Here is a 13825-nt window from a genome sequence, read left to right on the forward strand (position 1 = left end):
GAACCAGCATAGGAAATGTGGACCTGTCCAGGATGCAGCTGAAGGTGTGGTCAGTGGTGGGCCTCTTTGGTCCACTTCCCAACTGGTTATCGTTGCTGCTGACAACTGGAGAAACAGGCATTTAATCTTCTAATGCTGTGCAATCCAAAACAGAATTTTCCTCAAGCCCTCCTCAAGAACCTGTTTCACTATGTTTGGAATAATTAAATGTTGCTGAGGTGAGGAAGAAAGCCAGACAAAATGGATAACTTGGTATCCCAGTGGTAACAGATTTTTTTCAATGGGAAAGAATATCTGAGTCCTTTACTACAGTTAATATTTTATATTAAATACTCAAAGGGTTTTCAATGGAACCCATAACTTCAAAGAGAATAGGCTGGGGCCAACACCACTGGAGCCCTTACACTGAAAGGAAAAACACTTTCAACAAGAAGGATTTAGAGGGCCTTGTCAAGCCAGTAGTCTTCAGCCATTGTTAGAAAAATAACCCAGAAAATATAAATTTGTTTGGCTGTCAGAGAAAGATGGCAATTGAGTCTCTCCCTTATCACTTATCTGAGCTCAGAGAATTTTAGGTTGAAGGCCTGCTGATTTTGTTAATTTGTTAATTTTTGTTAATTTGTTTTTTTCCCTAGAAGAGAGCTATTATGGATGTCTTTAATCTCCAAAAAGGATTCAAAATAGAAATCCCATCTGGACCTGTTATTCTTGCATCCTACATTTAGGCTGCTAATTTCTGATAGGGGGCAACCCGCTTGGTTCTTACTACTGGTTGAAATAAGTCAGGTCTCATCTTTTTTTCTGTAAATTACAACCCTGGATAAGTTGTCTGCTCTACCTCAGTGATATGGATTTCAGGAGGTGGCAAGATAGGCATTTGTATAGGTCCCTTCCAACTATTCTAATTTCTATTCTATTCTATTCTATTCTATTCTATTCTATTCTATTCTATTCTATTCTATTCTATTCTATTCTATTCTATTCTATTCTATTCTATTCTATTCTATTCTCTATTCCTATTCCCATTCCATTCCAATCTCTGCAGTGTCTGGAACATGGGGTTGCTTGTCTTCAGGATTCACTCTTGTAAGGCTATCTCTTAGAATAAGTGTATTACTGCAATGTCCTACTATTTTACTTATGCCAGAGCACTGGAAAATCCGACTGACTGCTCCTGCTGTTAGGGAAGAAATTCAGGCTGTAATAACTTCTAATTTCAGCTGAAGTCAGGGCTACACATCTTCACTGCAGTAATCTGCCCCTCACTGTATCCTCTCAGAGATGAGCTGTGAACTCCAGAAATCTGGCCTAACTCTTCCTCTCAGTTCTTCCCCTGCTATTTTCCTTTGTTGTGATGGAGCTGATGAGTGCCTGGCTGGTTCCTAACTCAGGTTCCCAGAACAGTGCTTGTCAGTCTTGACAACATTGCTCTGCTCAACCCACCTCCAGCCCCTCACTATGCAAAATGGGAATTCATGCAACTGAGTTGGAGCCTGCCTGGCTCTGCAGTAACAAAACAGCATTTCCAACTACTGGGCATTCCTTATGGAACAATGTTAACACATATATTACTGAATTTCTGACAGAGGGACAAACAGCACTGCTGTGTTTGAGTACCAGTAGTCTATAAAACCTATCTGGTATCCCTGGAAAGAGCCTGGTGTCCCCTGAAAGAGCATGTTTCAGAACACAGTCTGGTTTTCCCTCTAAAATGTGGAACAGGAGGATTTTGAAGGTTGATGTATTTTCTGGATTACTGTGTTTGGATGAGGATGGTAGTCCAGTGCAGGCTTGTCTGAGAGATGTTCTATGTCATAGAAGAAAGGCATAAGATGGAATACACTCCTCAAGAGCAGGATGCAAAGGGGAATCTTTCAAGCAGAATAGCTGGCAAGTTTCACTAAAGGTTCTCATATGCTGAGGTTATTTTCTGAAGAGCTGACATTCCTAAAATAATGATCAGGAAATGCCAGTAAAGCAGAATGATAGGCAAACTTGTAATTTCTCCATTACATCCTGCCTTTTAGTTCCAGAGCAGTGAGAAGGCACAACTGGAAACAGGAAAAAGGCTTTCAGTGTTGGAAGTGCTGAGGAGAGGGGCATTTCTCTGTCAATTCCTTAAATTCTGTGGCACATGCATGATTATTTTGGTATAGGGATACCTTGAAGACAGGTGACATGTTTCACAGTAAGATCTCTAGCAAGATTCATGTAAAATGTGAGTAACATGAACAAAATAATTTCAATGAAAGAAAAGTTGTCCTTTTCCTTCAGTGGGCTTGGATTAAGCCTTGTAATGGCAAGCAACTGATGCAGAGGAAATAAGTGCTAAAAATAGCAATTAACAAGGTTATTTTGCAAAGTTCTCATGTGAAAACACTGCCATCCAGCAGCTGGACACCATTCTCTTTTTTCAGACATGACTGAATAAGAGAGAGGATCAAACAGGACTGGTAAAATTTTTAGCATTAGCATGAGATCTGGTCGAGAATTCCTAGCTGAAAACTTCTGACTGAAAAACAAAGCAACTAAGAACATTTTATAGCTGAAAGCCGTCTTGCTCCTAAAGTGATATAAGTATTTGTGAAACTTTTAATCTATTGTATCCTTGCCAAAAGAATTGGCCATCTATTCTTTTTAACTGTATTCTTTGTATCTAGATGGTTGCCTCTATAAAAAATGTCTGTTAAAAATGTCAGAAGAAACTCTCCCTTTCTTAAAGTCACATATAACCAACCATATGACCATCAGTGCAAATGTATCAAATCAACTAACAAATATTTTGGAGTTTACCTCATCTCCAAGTCTTCATTTTCTTGTGGTACAAATTTGTACAAGGCAACATAGGTGTTCATTTGTAACGTGCTTTTATAAAATGATCCCTTTAAGAAAAAAGAGAAAGAGAAAATTTAAATATCTGCTCTGTAAAGGAATTTGGTTTGCTTCGTTACAGACAGAGGAAACAGAACCTGGTCTGACAATAAATTAGCCAGAATCATCTCTCTCTGTTCTCACAGCTTGGAGGACTATGGCCCAGGTACATTGCAGGCCATTAAGGCAGTAACTATCTTAATTTAGAAAGAAGATTATTTGAACTCCAAGATCAAATTCCAGGCTTCCAAAGAACACAAGCAGAAATTCGGACTCGCTGATCTTTGGGACAAATCTTAAAAATGAGTGTGCATTTTTTCTCTCTGTATAGCTCTTATGAGCCCAGTAGTGTATTATTGGCATTATATAATGTGTCTAGTCTAGAGTCCTCATTATGGATGAAGATAGAATTGTACAGTGCACAGGTCCAAATTCAGAGCAGGAAAATCACTTTTTAAAAGTGATTTTAATGTGTGAAAGGTTTTTGTATTGGGTTTTCAACAGAGAAGACTGGCTATTCTCTCTTCTTGCTTTTTCCACTGTTATTCTGAGGGGAAAAAGCAGCTAGAACAAACATTTAATAATTTTCAAAATCAAATTGTGATTTTTACATTATGGCAGTTCTATTGTAATTGCATGGCCTGCACACTGGATCTTTTGTATTCCCAAATCAATTTACAATAAGCAGAAAAACACAGTGATGACAAAGGAAAAACCAAAAAGCCATTCAGGAATGTATATTGCTTCCAGCCATGGCCAGAGGCCCAGAAATGGTGTAAGAACGGGACAGTCAGAAATCAGTGACCCATCAGACCTAGTCAAGGTCATACAGCCATAAAAACAAGAGTTTTACATGACTTCCCATTACCATTGCATCATCACATAATCTGTGTTCATACCGGGGAATGTATACTTTTTGGTTCTTCTCCAAAGTGTTCTGTGCCGTTTTCAGAGTATGTAAACACTGAAATAAAGAAAACACATGACATTTTAGGAGTAGTTTAAGACTCTTCACCTTAACAGGACCACCTCCATTCCTTTACTTGCCCATCCTTTCCTCCATTAACACATATTTCTGGGACTAGTTTACATGGTAGTTGACAGCCTAACAGGTTGAGAATTGGAGAAGCTTTATGAGGGAAATAGTAAGGTTGTTTGATAGCAGAGAGTTGTACTTGGATATTGAAAAACATGACAGTGTTCTTGTAACAGATAAAAGACAAGTGAAACGGCAGCCACAACATGTACGAAAAAGATTTTGTGCAAGGTGACAGGCATTTATAAGCACACGATTCTCTGACAAAATGTAAGACAATGCTGCAGTCATAAAGTTCAATCTGTGAATGTGAAGGGAGCATGAGAGATGACACCTGCCACACTTAACATGAAAATGCCACTAGTTGTGTCAGGCTGTCCTGACTGCAGCAGACCTGGGGCCTCAATATGCTCCTCACCAAGTCCTGACCCTGCAGACCATCACAGGTATCAGAAGGAAAACCTTGGAAATAAACCTAATTTCCTGTATCATTAATATAGGGGATATATATATGTATATGTCTGGCATCTGTAGAAAGGGGTTTAAAGTGCTGCTATTACAGTTTGGCAGTGTTTAAGTCCTACTAAAATCACTCTGCTTTGTTTTTCATATTCAGGAGAACAGGGGTTAGGAGGCATATTGAAGATGTTCTGGTGAATACTGAGCTGGGTAACCTGGAGCCTTTTGGACTTGCATAAAGTCAGTCACCAGATGAAGTAAAAGTATTTCAGCATCATGTTTGAAGTAATTCCTGTTTGGTGACAGAAAATTAAGCAAGTTACTAAAGCACAGCCTCATGGACTGTGGAGCTGACCCAGCACATGGGGAGGGAGCTGAACTGTATCCTTTTGATGGCTGAGAAGTGCTCACCAAAACTGGCTTTGCAGGGAGGACATCCCATATTTGATTCAAGGGGAAAATCCTCAAATCACTGTTGATAACAGGCTCATAGATGTCACTTAAAGTACAGTATGGCTTTTGGGACTTCTGTTACAGACAGCAGTTCACAGCAGTGAAAGAGTGTAACTGGTTTAGAGGAGGCTGAAGAGCTGGAAATTAGGTATGCCATCTCACAGTTGTAAACTGGGGAGCTTTGTTTCATAGGATTTATGCCAGGGCCTGAATGAAAGAATCTCCCCTTGAAGTTGTTGTCATAGGAGTTCTACAAGGAAAATTACATGGCCACACATGTGCTGGGTCCTTTTACCCTTCTGGAGGCTGTCTTTTCTGCTGTTTCCCTTTACCAAAGAGCATCAAATGTACATTTTCCTAAATACTTATTTACAGAATGGTATTTTAATAGGAAAAAACCCAAACAACACAAACTCAACCAGAATGGACCTGAGTCATCCAGGCATTAATGTGGAACTTCCTGATAAAGAGGCAGTGGACAACTGAGGAAAAAGGAGTCATGAGTCACTTCATAAAACCATTTTGAATGTACTTAAATTTTTAATCTATGTTTAATTCGTGGTCTCTGGATGTTAATAGAAGGCACTTCAAGAAGGCCATAGAGGTATGTTGCTCATATCTCCAAAAAAAAATCCATCTATTTTCATATTTGTTTGCCCTAGCATCAGCAGACAAAATAAAAAATAAAATAAAATAAAATAAAAAAAAACAAAAGAAAAAAACCCAGGGATTTTTGCACTCTGAAAAGGATTTTACCATTTCCATAGCTTGTGGAAACAGTGCAGGCAGCTTATTAAAACTCTACCAAGAGGAAATTTTTGGAATGACTGATGCATAATTTATACTCTGAGCCTCTAAAGGATGGATTGTAAAAAAGCCAGTGCTGATCAAAGGAATTGTTAATGTGTCATGGAAGTTATTTGGAGGTTTGACACATGCTGAGTTTTTAAACTAATCTCTTTAAGTATGTTCCTTGAATGCTTTTCTGTACATTCAGTGAATACTATCTCAAAGAAAAAAAAAGTTTCTCTAGGTTTCAGAAATGAAAGTATTGACTTGCAAAGGAATAAAAAGTCATCTGAACATTCAAACAGGGTTGATTTAATCTCAGGTGGGCAGGATTAAACAACGTGGTGCAGACTAAATTCTCTAACCAGGTCAGGTCAACTTGCCCTTGCAAGACAGAAAATTTAAAATTTTTAGGAGAAATCAGATAATATGGATGAGGCATTCACAAAACAAGAGGAAGGAAATGACAACACAGTGAGGAGAGGTGATAGGATCAAGAGGGGAGGAAAGGAATAAGGAGGTGGTGTAATATAGGAACAGACAGCTGAAGCTGGCCTTTTACCTACGTGAATTGGTAGCAGTATGTAAGGAGCACTGGGGGTACCATGAAGAAAAAAGTTATGCTCATTGTGGTTTATTTCTGTTCTGTACATCTTGTGAGATTCAGCAAAGGAGATTTCAGGTGCTGCTAGAGAAGTTGTCCTGATGGTTTGAGCCTGAAATTGTGCTGAGCAAAAACTCTTTTTGCTTATGACTTCCACCACCATGACTGAATTCAAGAACAGGGTCACAAACACCAACTCTTGGTGGATGAGATTTCATTACTAAACTTTTGATGCTATGCTGCTTTTCACATCTCATCAAGCCAATGCTGTAAAAAAACATTACTTTTGTACTGCAAATCAAATGAAGGAATTGGGCCATTAATATTTCTGAGTACATACTACAGTTGTACTGAGCAGCTGCAATTATAATCAAAATTCACTGCATTCTGTATTTTACAGATGTGAAGATCTTTTATGATTGGTTTTCTGTCCCAAAGAGGTTGTGATATACAAAATCATGCAGAAAAATCAAAAGTATGGAAAAGAAAGTATTTTTTTGGTTCTGTTTTGCCAGTGTGGAAGTGAAGCATGTTAGATCTACAGTCATGATTATGAAGTAAAGATATGAGATAGGCAATGGACCTGAACCTTGTCCAGTGGCAGTTTTGGACACACCACATTAAGGAAAGTGGTGGCTTCAATTTCATCTGAATTGCAAAAAGCATTCCTCAAATCCTTGTACCAGCTCACCTCCTGCTCTGAAAACCAGAACACTGCTAAACCTGGACATGCCATAACCCCCCACCTGAAACAGTCTGCACATGGGCTTTACACCTGAAGGTGCTGTCCTGGCCTTGGGGCACTCACCGCTGTTGCTGCGTTTTCTGCTTATGTCAAGGGTGCCTGCAGAGCTATTGGCTTCCTCTGGAACTTCTACCAAGTCAGCTGTCTGCAGGGACAGAAACAGCAAATGAGACGGGATAAGCCAGAAAAACGGACTGATGGAATGAAATAAAACCACAGCAGGGGTCTTTGGGAAATGCAGTATTTGAGTGGTGTCAGAGGAGAGCAGAGTCAGCCTAATGGGATGGAAGGAAACATTGGATGTGGTGATGCACAACACATACCTACTGCACAGAGAGCAGTGAAAGCCCAGAAAAAAAAATCCAGACCAAGTTTGCAGTCTGGAGCACAAAAGTTTTCTGCAGTATAAAATAAAGTGAAAGTTAAGGAACAAAGGATTATGTTAAACAATGTGTTTCTCTGTACAAAATAGAAAGGGCCTGAGGGAATTTACAGATCCTGCAGGTATACTAAATAGTTATCATCCAGGGAGACTGAACATTAGTTGAAACTACTGAGTTTTAATTTATCAGCCCCGAATATATTATTCAGTAAAATAACTGTAGTGTAAAGGTCATTTTAATTCTGTTAAAATGCTGTAAAAGAAAGAGCTAGAGAGCAATGGAGTGGATGAAGTCAGTCTTTAAATATCTGCCCTTTCTTTTAAAGCAGCCATCTGGCCAGTATGGTTAGGGAAATTGAAACCTAAGTGCTGCTTTTAGAATTACTATGATTTCTTCTTTGTACCATATTAATGTCAGTCATGATTAGGGACCCTGTGTTCCAGGATGTAAGAAAACATGAGATGACATAATCTCAAGCCTCAGAGGTATACTCTGCATACAGCACCAGATTCCTTGGTTGGGTAGTCAGCTTCTCCTTGTATAGCCCAACAGGAATGAGGAGCTGCTCCAAACAACTCTGTGAGAGTCTGACTTAACAAAACTTCAGTCATTGAACTCTCTACATCTTTCATAATCAGAAGAAACCCAAAGACTGAACTTGAGTCAGGTGCTTTCGGTAATACTTACATTGTTCCTAAGTTTAATTTGTTTCTAGCTCACAAATTTTAAGGCACAAGAAGGATTTAATGTTATTGTCTGACACTTTACAATTGCACTGTACACACAGCTTGCTCTATTGCTTTTCAGTCCAGGGCCTGCATCACAGGAACATTCCTGTTTTTGTTTAGGGAACAGAATCTGAATTGCTTTATAGATTTCACATAGTTCCTTTCCCTTTTACTGGTGTTGACAGCAAAGCTTTCTTTAGAAAGTACTTTCACAATTTTATTTCTCCTATCTTGTACTTTCCTAGCTACTTCTCCATGAAGGAAACCAATGAACAAAGGGGTCGAAAGGAGACTTGTGCCGCAGGTGTCTTGTTTTCCTTGTTATTTTAAGAATATATACTTTGCTGTTCTGTTGCTCCTTGTTTTTAGATTCAGCCTTTTGCAGCAGGTCATATTTGTCTTGCATCTTGCCCAAATAGGTCACCAGAGGATGAGAAGGCACTGCAATAATAAAATTTACACAGGTCCAGTGTAAAGCATATCTATGGATTCTGGTTGCTGGGTGGAGAAGAGAAAGACTGGCTTTGTTGAAAGACTAAGTCCCAGCTGTTTTTCAGTTCAGTGTAACAACATATTCCTCAATTTTCATAGACTATCTTCATTATTGCTGCTTAGCAATTAATGTTTTTTTGTTAAGTTTTAGTGCACATGGGATGTGTGGTGACTGTCTATTCAGTATATAGCTCATCCAAATCCTTCTGAGGCAACCTCATTTACCTTTAATGATTTTTCACTGAATGACTACATGACAAATGGTCTAATAGAAATGATAGAGGTGCAAAGCTGCTTTTGAGAGGAGCTGATCCACAAAAAAACTAACAAGAACTAGATTCACATTTACATCACCTCAAGTGCCTTTTTGTATAAATGTGGGTTGCAGAAGCACAGTTTTGAAGCAAGCAGTAGGTAGTAAATCTGGAGCATATGGCCTCTTTCTTTTATGGGAAATGCAGAATCCGGGCGGAAAAATCAGTGAGTACGTCCACACAGCTCAGTCATGTTAAAAATACTTTGGCTAGTTTAGAGGAAGGTGGTTGTCTCTACTCTCTGCAGAGACACGAACTGCTTGCAGTATGGAAGCTTCATGGCTGTAGGGGCAAGGTACAGCCCCTAGGCCAGTCACCTTTGCTTTTCTCTGCTGACCCAGAGAGAGGTGTTGGACAGCTTGGACACCACCTGCAAGGTGAAGCAGTGTCCCAGGTGTCTCCATGTCCCTGGTGCCCCTAGTCTGGCGACATGGCAGAACCTTGAGGCATGTTCCTTCTCCCAGGGCTGGGACTCAGCACAGCCTCACAGCTGCATTGCTGCTTCTGCTTAGAGAGGAGCAGAGCAGCCCAGAGGTTATCACTGGGGAAAGGTCATAGTCCCTCTGAGTTACTAACTACACATGCTTCTAAAGGCTCTGTGCCACATCCCTGTTGCAGTCACTGGTCAGTACTCCCAGCTCACACATCAGTTTTAAAGGTCTGCAGTTCCTTCATCTTGTTCAGGGTTGTGTCTACCCTGGATTTTTATCCTTGTCTCAATCCACAAGCTTGTGCTGGCAAAATGTATGGCTTCTCAGGTCTGTTTATTCAATTCTCTAAAGTGTTCTATTTCCTGTATGCTGACACACGCTACATTCTCTCTCAGCTTCAATACCCTGGAGAAATTCCTGTAATGAACTTGTGTTCCTAATTCTACACCCACACCCCACCTAGTTATGATCAGCTCCCTAGAGTAAGCTGACACAGCATTAGTCACTTCTACGCTTGAGTTTTCATTTATAATTCAACATAAACGTTATTGATTTAGAAAGCAATAATTACATTTATAGAAATTTTGTTTCAAAGGAAATTAAATAATTGAAAGAAAGAAATGTAATAATGCGACAGAAGGCAGAGTCACTTTGGGTTTAAAAAAAAGAAAAGAGAATTAGCAAATTCCTTTTAAGGCACAAATGGGGGTGGATAGAGGACATGTCCCTTAATAAACCCCTTGCAGACTTCACTTAATTCTTTCTTTAATTAGTTTGTCTTTCCTGTCTGACATGAATTAATGCCTGTTTAGAGTCCACCTATACCACCTGAGATTACAGGTCAGCTGTGTGAGTGACCATGCATTTAAAAACCAGGGAAATGTAACAAAGATATTACAGATATTAAACAGATAAACATATATTAGCATGGCTTAATATTAAGCACATAAGTATTTGCTTTGAGACTAGGAGACCGACTCTCATCATATCTCTGTGCCCAGTAATTTGTCTTATGAGATGTGCTCAGAAGAGATTGTCAGATAATGTGGGTCTGATTTCTGAAGATGACAATCAGCTTTAGCCTCCAGTGGATTCAGGTGTGGTGTTTTTTTCTTGTTTGTTTGTTTGTTTTTCTTTTTTTTTTTTTCTTTTTTTTTTTTTTCTGGTGGGGAGGCTCTCTTGGGAATGGAAGAAGGCCTCAAGCATTAGGTGTAAGCACCTGTTTACGAGAGGCTGAGAGGGTAGGAAATGTTCCTTCAACACCACGAAGGAGCTTCTGATCTCATGGATCCCAATACTGAGATAAATAACCATTTCTCTAAGGAAGAAATTGCCAATGTTACTGTTGAACAAAGTATGGGCGTAGTAAAGGCAGGGCCAAGGGAACTAACCATTCCCTTGTTCTCCACCTCTTCTACCATGGTCCTGAAGAAATGAACTTTTATGATTGGAGAGAGTGAATGACAAACATTATCATTAAGGCCAAAACCTCCCTGTCTGGATACAACAACCTGAGCACACCTGTCTATATTCGGGGCTTGGAGAGAGAAGGATCTGTATTGCCTCCCTCACAATTCTGCACTGGAATTGGAGAAGTGGAGGTCCCAGTCCCTTGCTTTGTTGCAGTAGCAATGTCTTAATTTTGTCTGGGCTTGTACTGGGGTCATGGATTTTAAATCTAGGTTTTGAGGACTCCAACTCATCATTATCACTTGTATGAAGGGCAAATATCACTAGGCATCTACTCCAGCCTGACAGCTCAACATCTCTGTTACACTTCTGTGTGGACATGCAAAATAAAAACATTAATATTTTCTTTTACAATCTGATAAAAGCAGTTTACTAATTTAATTAGTACTTTTCTCATTTTCTCAACAGTATCTACAAGTTACATAAAATTTGCAAAAATAACAAGTTTTCTGGTCTCAATACAGAATACGAGAATAAGATTTTAGGTTTTTTTTGTGGTTTGAAATACAAGTTTTGTGAACTCCAGCAGAAGCTCATGTGAATGAATATCTGTTGCTCCTCCAGAAAGAAAATGGAAGATGTCAGATACTTACAGAGTTTCTGTTGGGAGAATCAGACCCACTTCCAGAACTTCCCTTTTTGGTTTTCTGGGCTAAAGAAGTCCCAAAGCGGAGAGTTTCGTACACAGGGTCAACCTTATTTCCACAGGCTGCAACAGAAGGAGCAAAACATGTATGAATCAATACCTTGAGGATATTTCTGATCATGTTCCTGCTTAACTTGGAGCAACACCTGCCTCTACCAAGAGGTTGAGCTGTATGCTCAGAAACAATTTGAGAGAATATCCTGGTAAAAAGTGAGTGTTGAACTTAACGGAATTGCTGTCAATATTCTGCTGCCTCTCTACTCCCACAGAGATCATCCTCCTCTTATAATGGCTCTTCAGTTCTTTGCCATTGCCTTGTCTCTCTTCACCTGATATTCTCCTTCTCTAATCATCACTGGTGCTGCCTGTGTGGAGGTAAGGAAGACAAAGTACCAGGAGGTTCTAATCTACGTTTGTCTCTACCAGTGACTTCTTGGATCACTCCCAACAGCAACTCTCCCTCTTAGCTAGCCACAAAAATCATCTCCCATGCAAGAGAAATGGATGTCTTCACTGGGAACAAGAAAATTCAGTTCAAACTCTCTTCTACATATTGTATTTTTGGACCTCAACTTCCCTTGTGACACAAGGCAGTGGGCATGAAGATTATGACACATTTGTAGCACTATGCAGGAGGAAGGAAATTTTAGCCAAAGTACTCAGAAAATACAATTGATTTTGTATTTTGGTAATAGCAAAGCACATCTCATATTTTTAGCCAAAGTTTATTGAAAGTGTTTCTACTACTTCTGATAAAAATGATAGGTGTTTTTTAGAAAGAGAAACTCAGATGAAATCCTTGTAATTTTTGTTTTTTTAAACTGCTGACAGTAACAATGCAAATGTCATCAGACAAGTAGTTTTAAACTGACTACCAGTTTTAGCTTTTGTTTTTTGCACTTCCAGGTCTGCCTGGTTAGGAAAAATATTTTCCAGAATAAACTTAGCTTCTCCATTTCAAAACGTTTCTCTTTAGAAATTTGGTATTACAGGGAGGAAAAAGTGGTCTTTCAAGAACTCAGACAACATGTAGATATAATCAGTATAGAAAACAATATGAGGAAAGTAAGAAATATGGATGAAAAATCATCCCTTAAAAGCTGGACCAGTGATTTGAATGCCTCCTGCTGCTTTGATCCCCCTCTTTTTAATCTACTCTTTCCCAGGCTCACACCCTTATCTCCATATTTCAGTGTTTCTTCACTTCTAAGTTCCTACCTTGATCTCCGGTAGTCATTATTATAAACAGTGTAATTGCTAAGAGGTATGCATACATGGTTTTGAGTGAAACACACAATGAACACACCCTCTCCTCTTCCAGCTTTGTATCTTTGAAGTGGTCCTTTCCTGAGATGGCAGAAGGGCATCCAGTCACCGAAAGGAGCTGGACGGCTGCTGAGGGTAAATACCATGGCTGGAAATCTGCCGCTGCTGTTGCAGAGCACTGCCAAAGGAAGACTGAATGGAAAAGCAGTCAAAACCTACCAATAGGCATCACTTCTTTGATGCAGCCAAACTGTTCATGAATGAGCAGTGGTGAGCTGTAGTACCGTCGAAATCCCTTTGGCTGGAGGGAGAAAAAGCAAAAACAAGTGAAGTGCATTGCTTGCCTTGACTGTTGAAATAGAAATAGCCTCAGCTCTTTGGTTAATGGTGGAACACTGTGGTGAGGCTGGAAATTTGCCTCCTGTTGTTCAGTCACTGTGAGGTTTAGAGATCAGATGTTTATTTGATTTTTCTCCTAGAAAAAAATCAGTTTCATATATTTATGTGCAAGGTGGGGCTCATTTTCAGCTCTCCTTTCTCTTTTGACTTTCACAAAAGCAGCACTAATTAATTGCAGCAGAAGTGCTGAATCATTAGAGGTTCTAGGAAGTTTCCCTATCTTATATAATGTGAATTTGCATGGTGTTGTATTTGTTAAACATATAACTATCCTTTTTCATCCTAACTCCAAATCCTGATGTCCCATATATGCACATGTGAAACCCAAGGAATTTAGAACCTTTCTACAGGTTTTTCTAATGTTTACTGCTGACTGACTGCAGCTTCCACTTCTGGTTGTTTGGTTTTTTTTCTCTTGTAAGGTCAAAAATCTCTTCAACCTGTTACCAGGTATTCCCAGTATCCCCCTGTAGAGAAATGCACCATAACAACTAGAGCTATTATTAAATAATACCATAATATGGAAAAAAATGGTGCCTATTCCACTCTAAAAAATGTATCTCAATTCAGGCAAATGCTTAGTACTCTAAATTAATGCCTTCAAGGCACTGGAATTTCACAAATGGTCTCTGATTTCCAATGTCTGCAGTCTGTGAGAACTTCTAGTCACAGTGAGAAGTGAGGAAGGTTTGCAGAAATGTGCATATTTTCCATATCCTCTGTTCAGTGTACCTCAAAC

The 13825-nt window shown here is 39.4% G+C and overlaps 1 protein-coding gene across 1 annotated transcript in view; it reads right to left on the reverse strand.

The window, feature by feature from the left end:
- The window catches only part of STAC (SH3 and cysteine rich domain), a 69951-nt gene that overhangs the window by 12342 nt on the left and 43784 nt on the right, over positions 1-13825 (reverse strand). The window contains exons 4-8 of the mRNA XM_058833640.1: positions 12907-12988; positions 11369-11484; positions 7021-7102; positions 3771-3835; positions 2794-2882 (exon numbers count right to left, since the gene is read on the reverse strand). Coding sequence (XP_058689623.1) covers positions 2794-2882; positions 3771-3835; positions 7021-7102; positions 11369-11484; positions 12907-12988 — 434 coding nt within the window. The remainder of the gene's footprint in view (positions 1-2793; positions 2883-3770; positions 3836-7020; positions 7103-11368; positions 11485-12906; positions 12989-13825) is intronic.

The sequence above is a fragment of the Poecile atricapillus genome, chromosome 2 (genome assembly GCF_030490865.1).
Source record: "Poecile atricapillus isolate bPoeAtr1 chromosome 2, bPoeAtr1.hap1, whole genome shotgun sequence".
NCBI classification, from domain to species: domain Eukaryota; kingdom Metazoa; phylum Chordata; class Aves; order Passeriformes; family Paridae; genus Poecile; species Poecile atricapillus.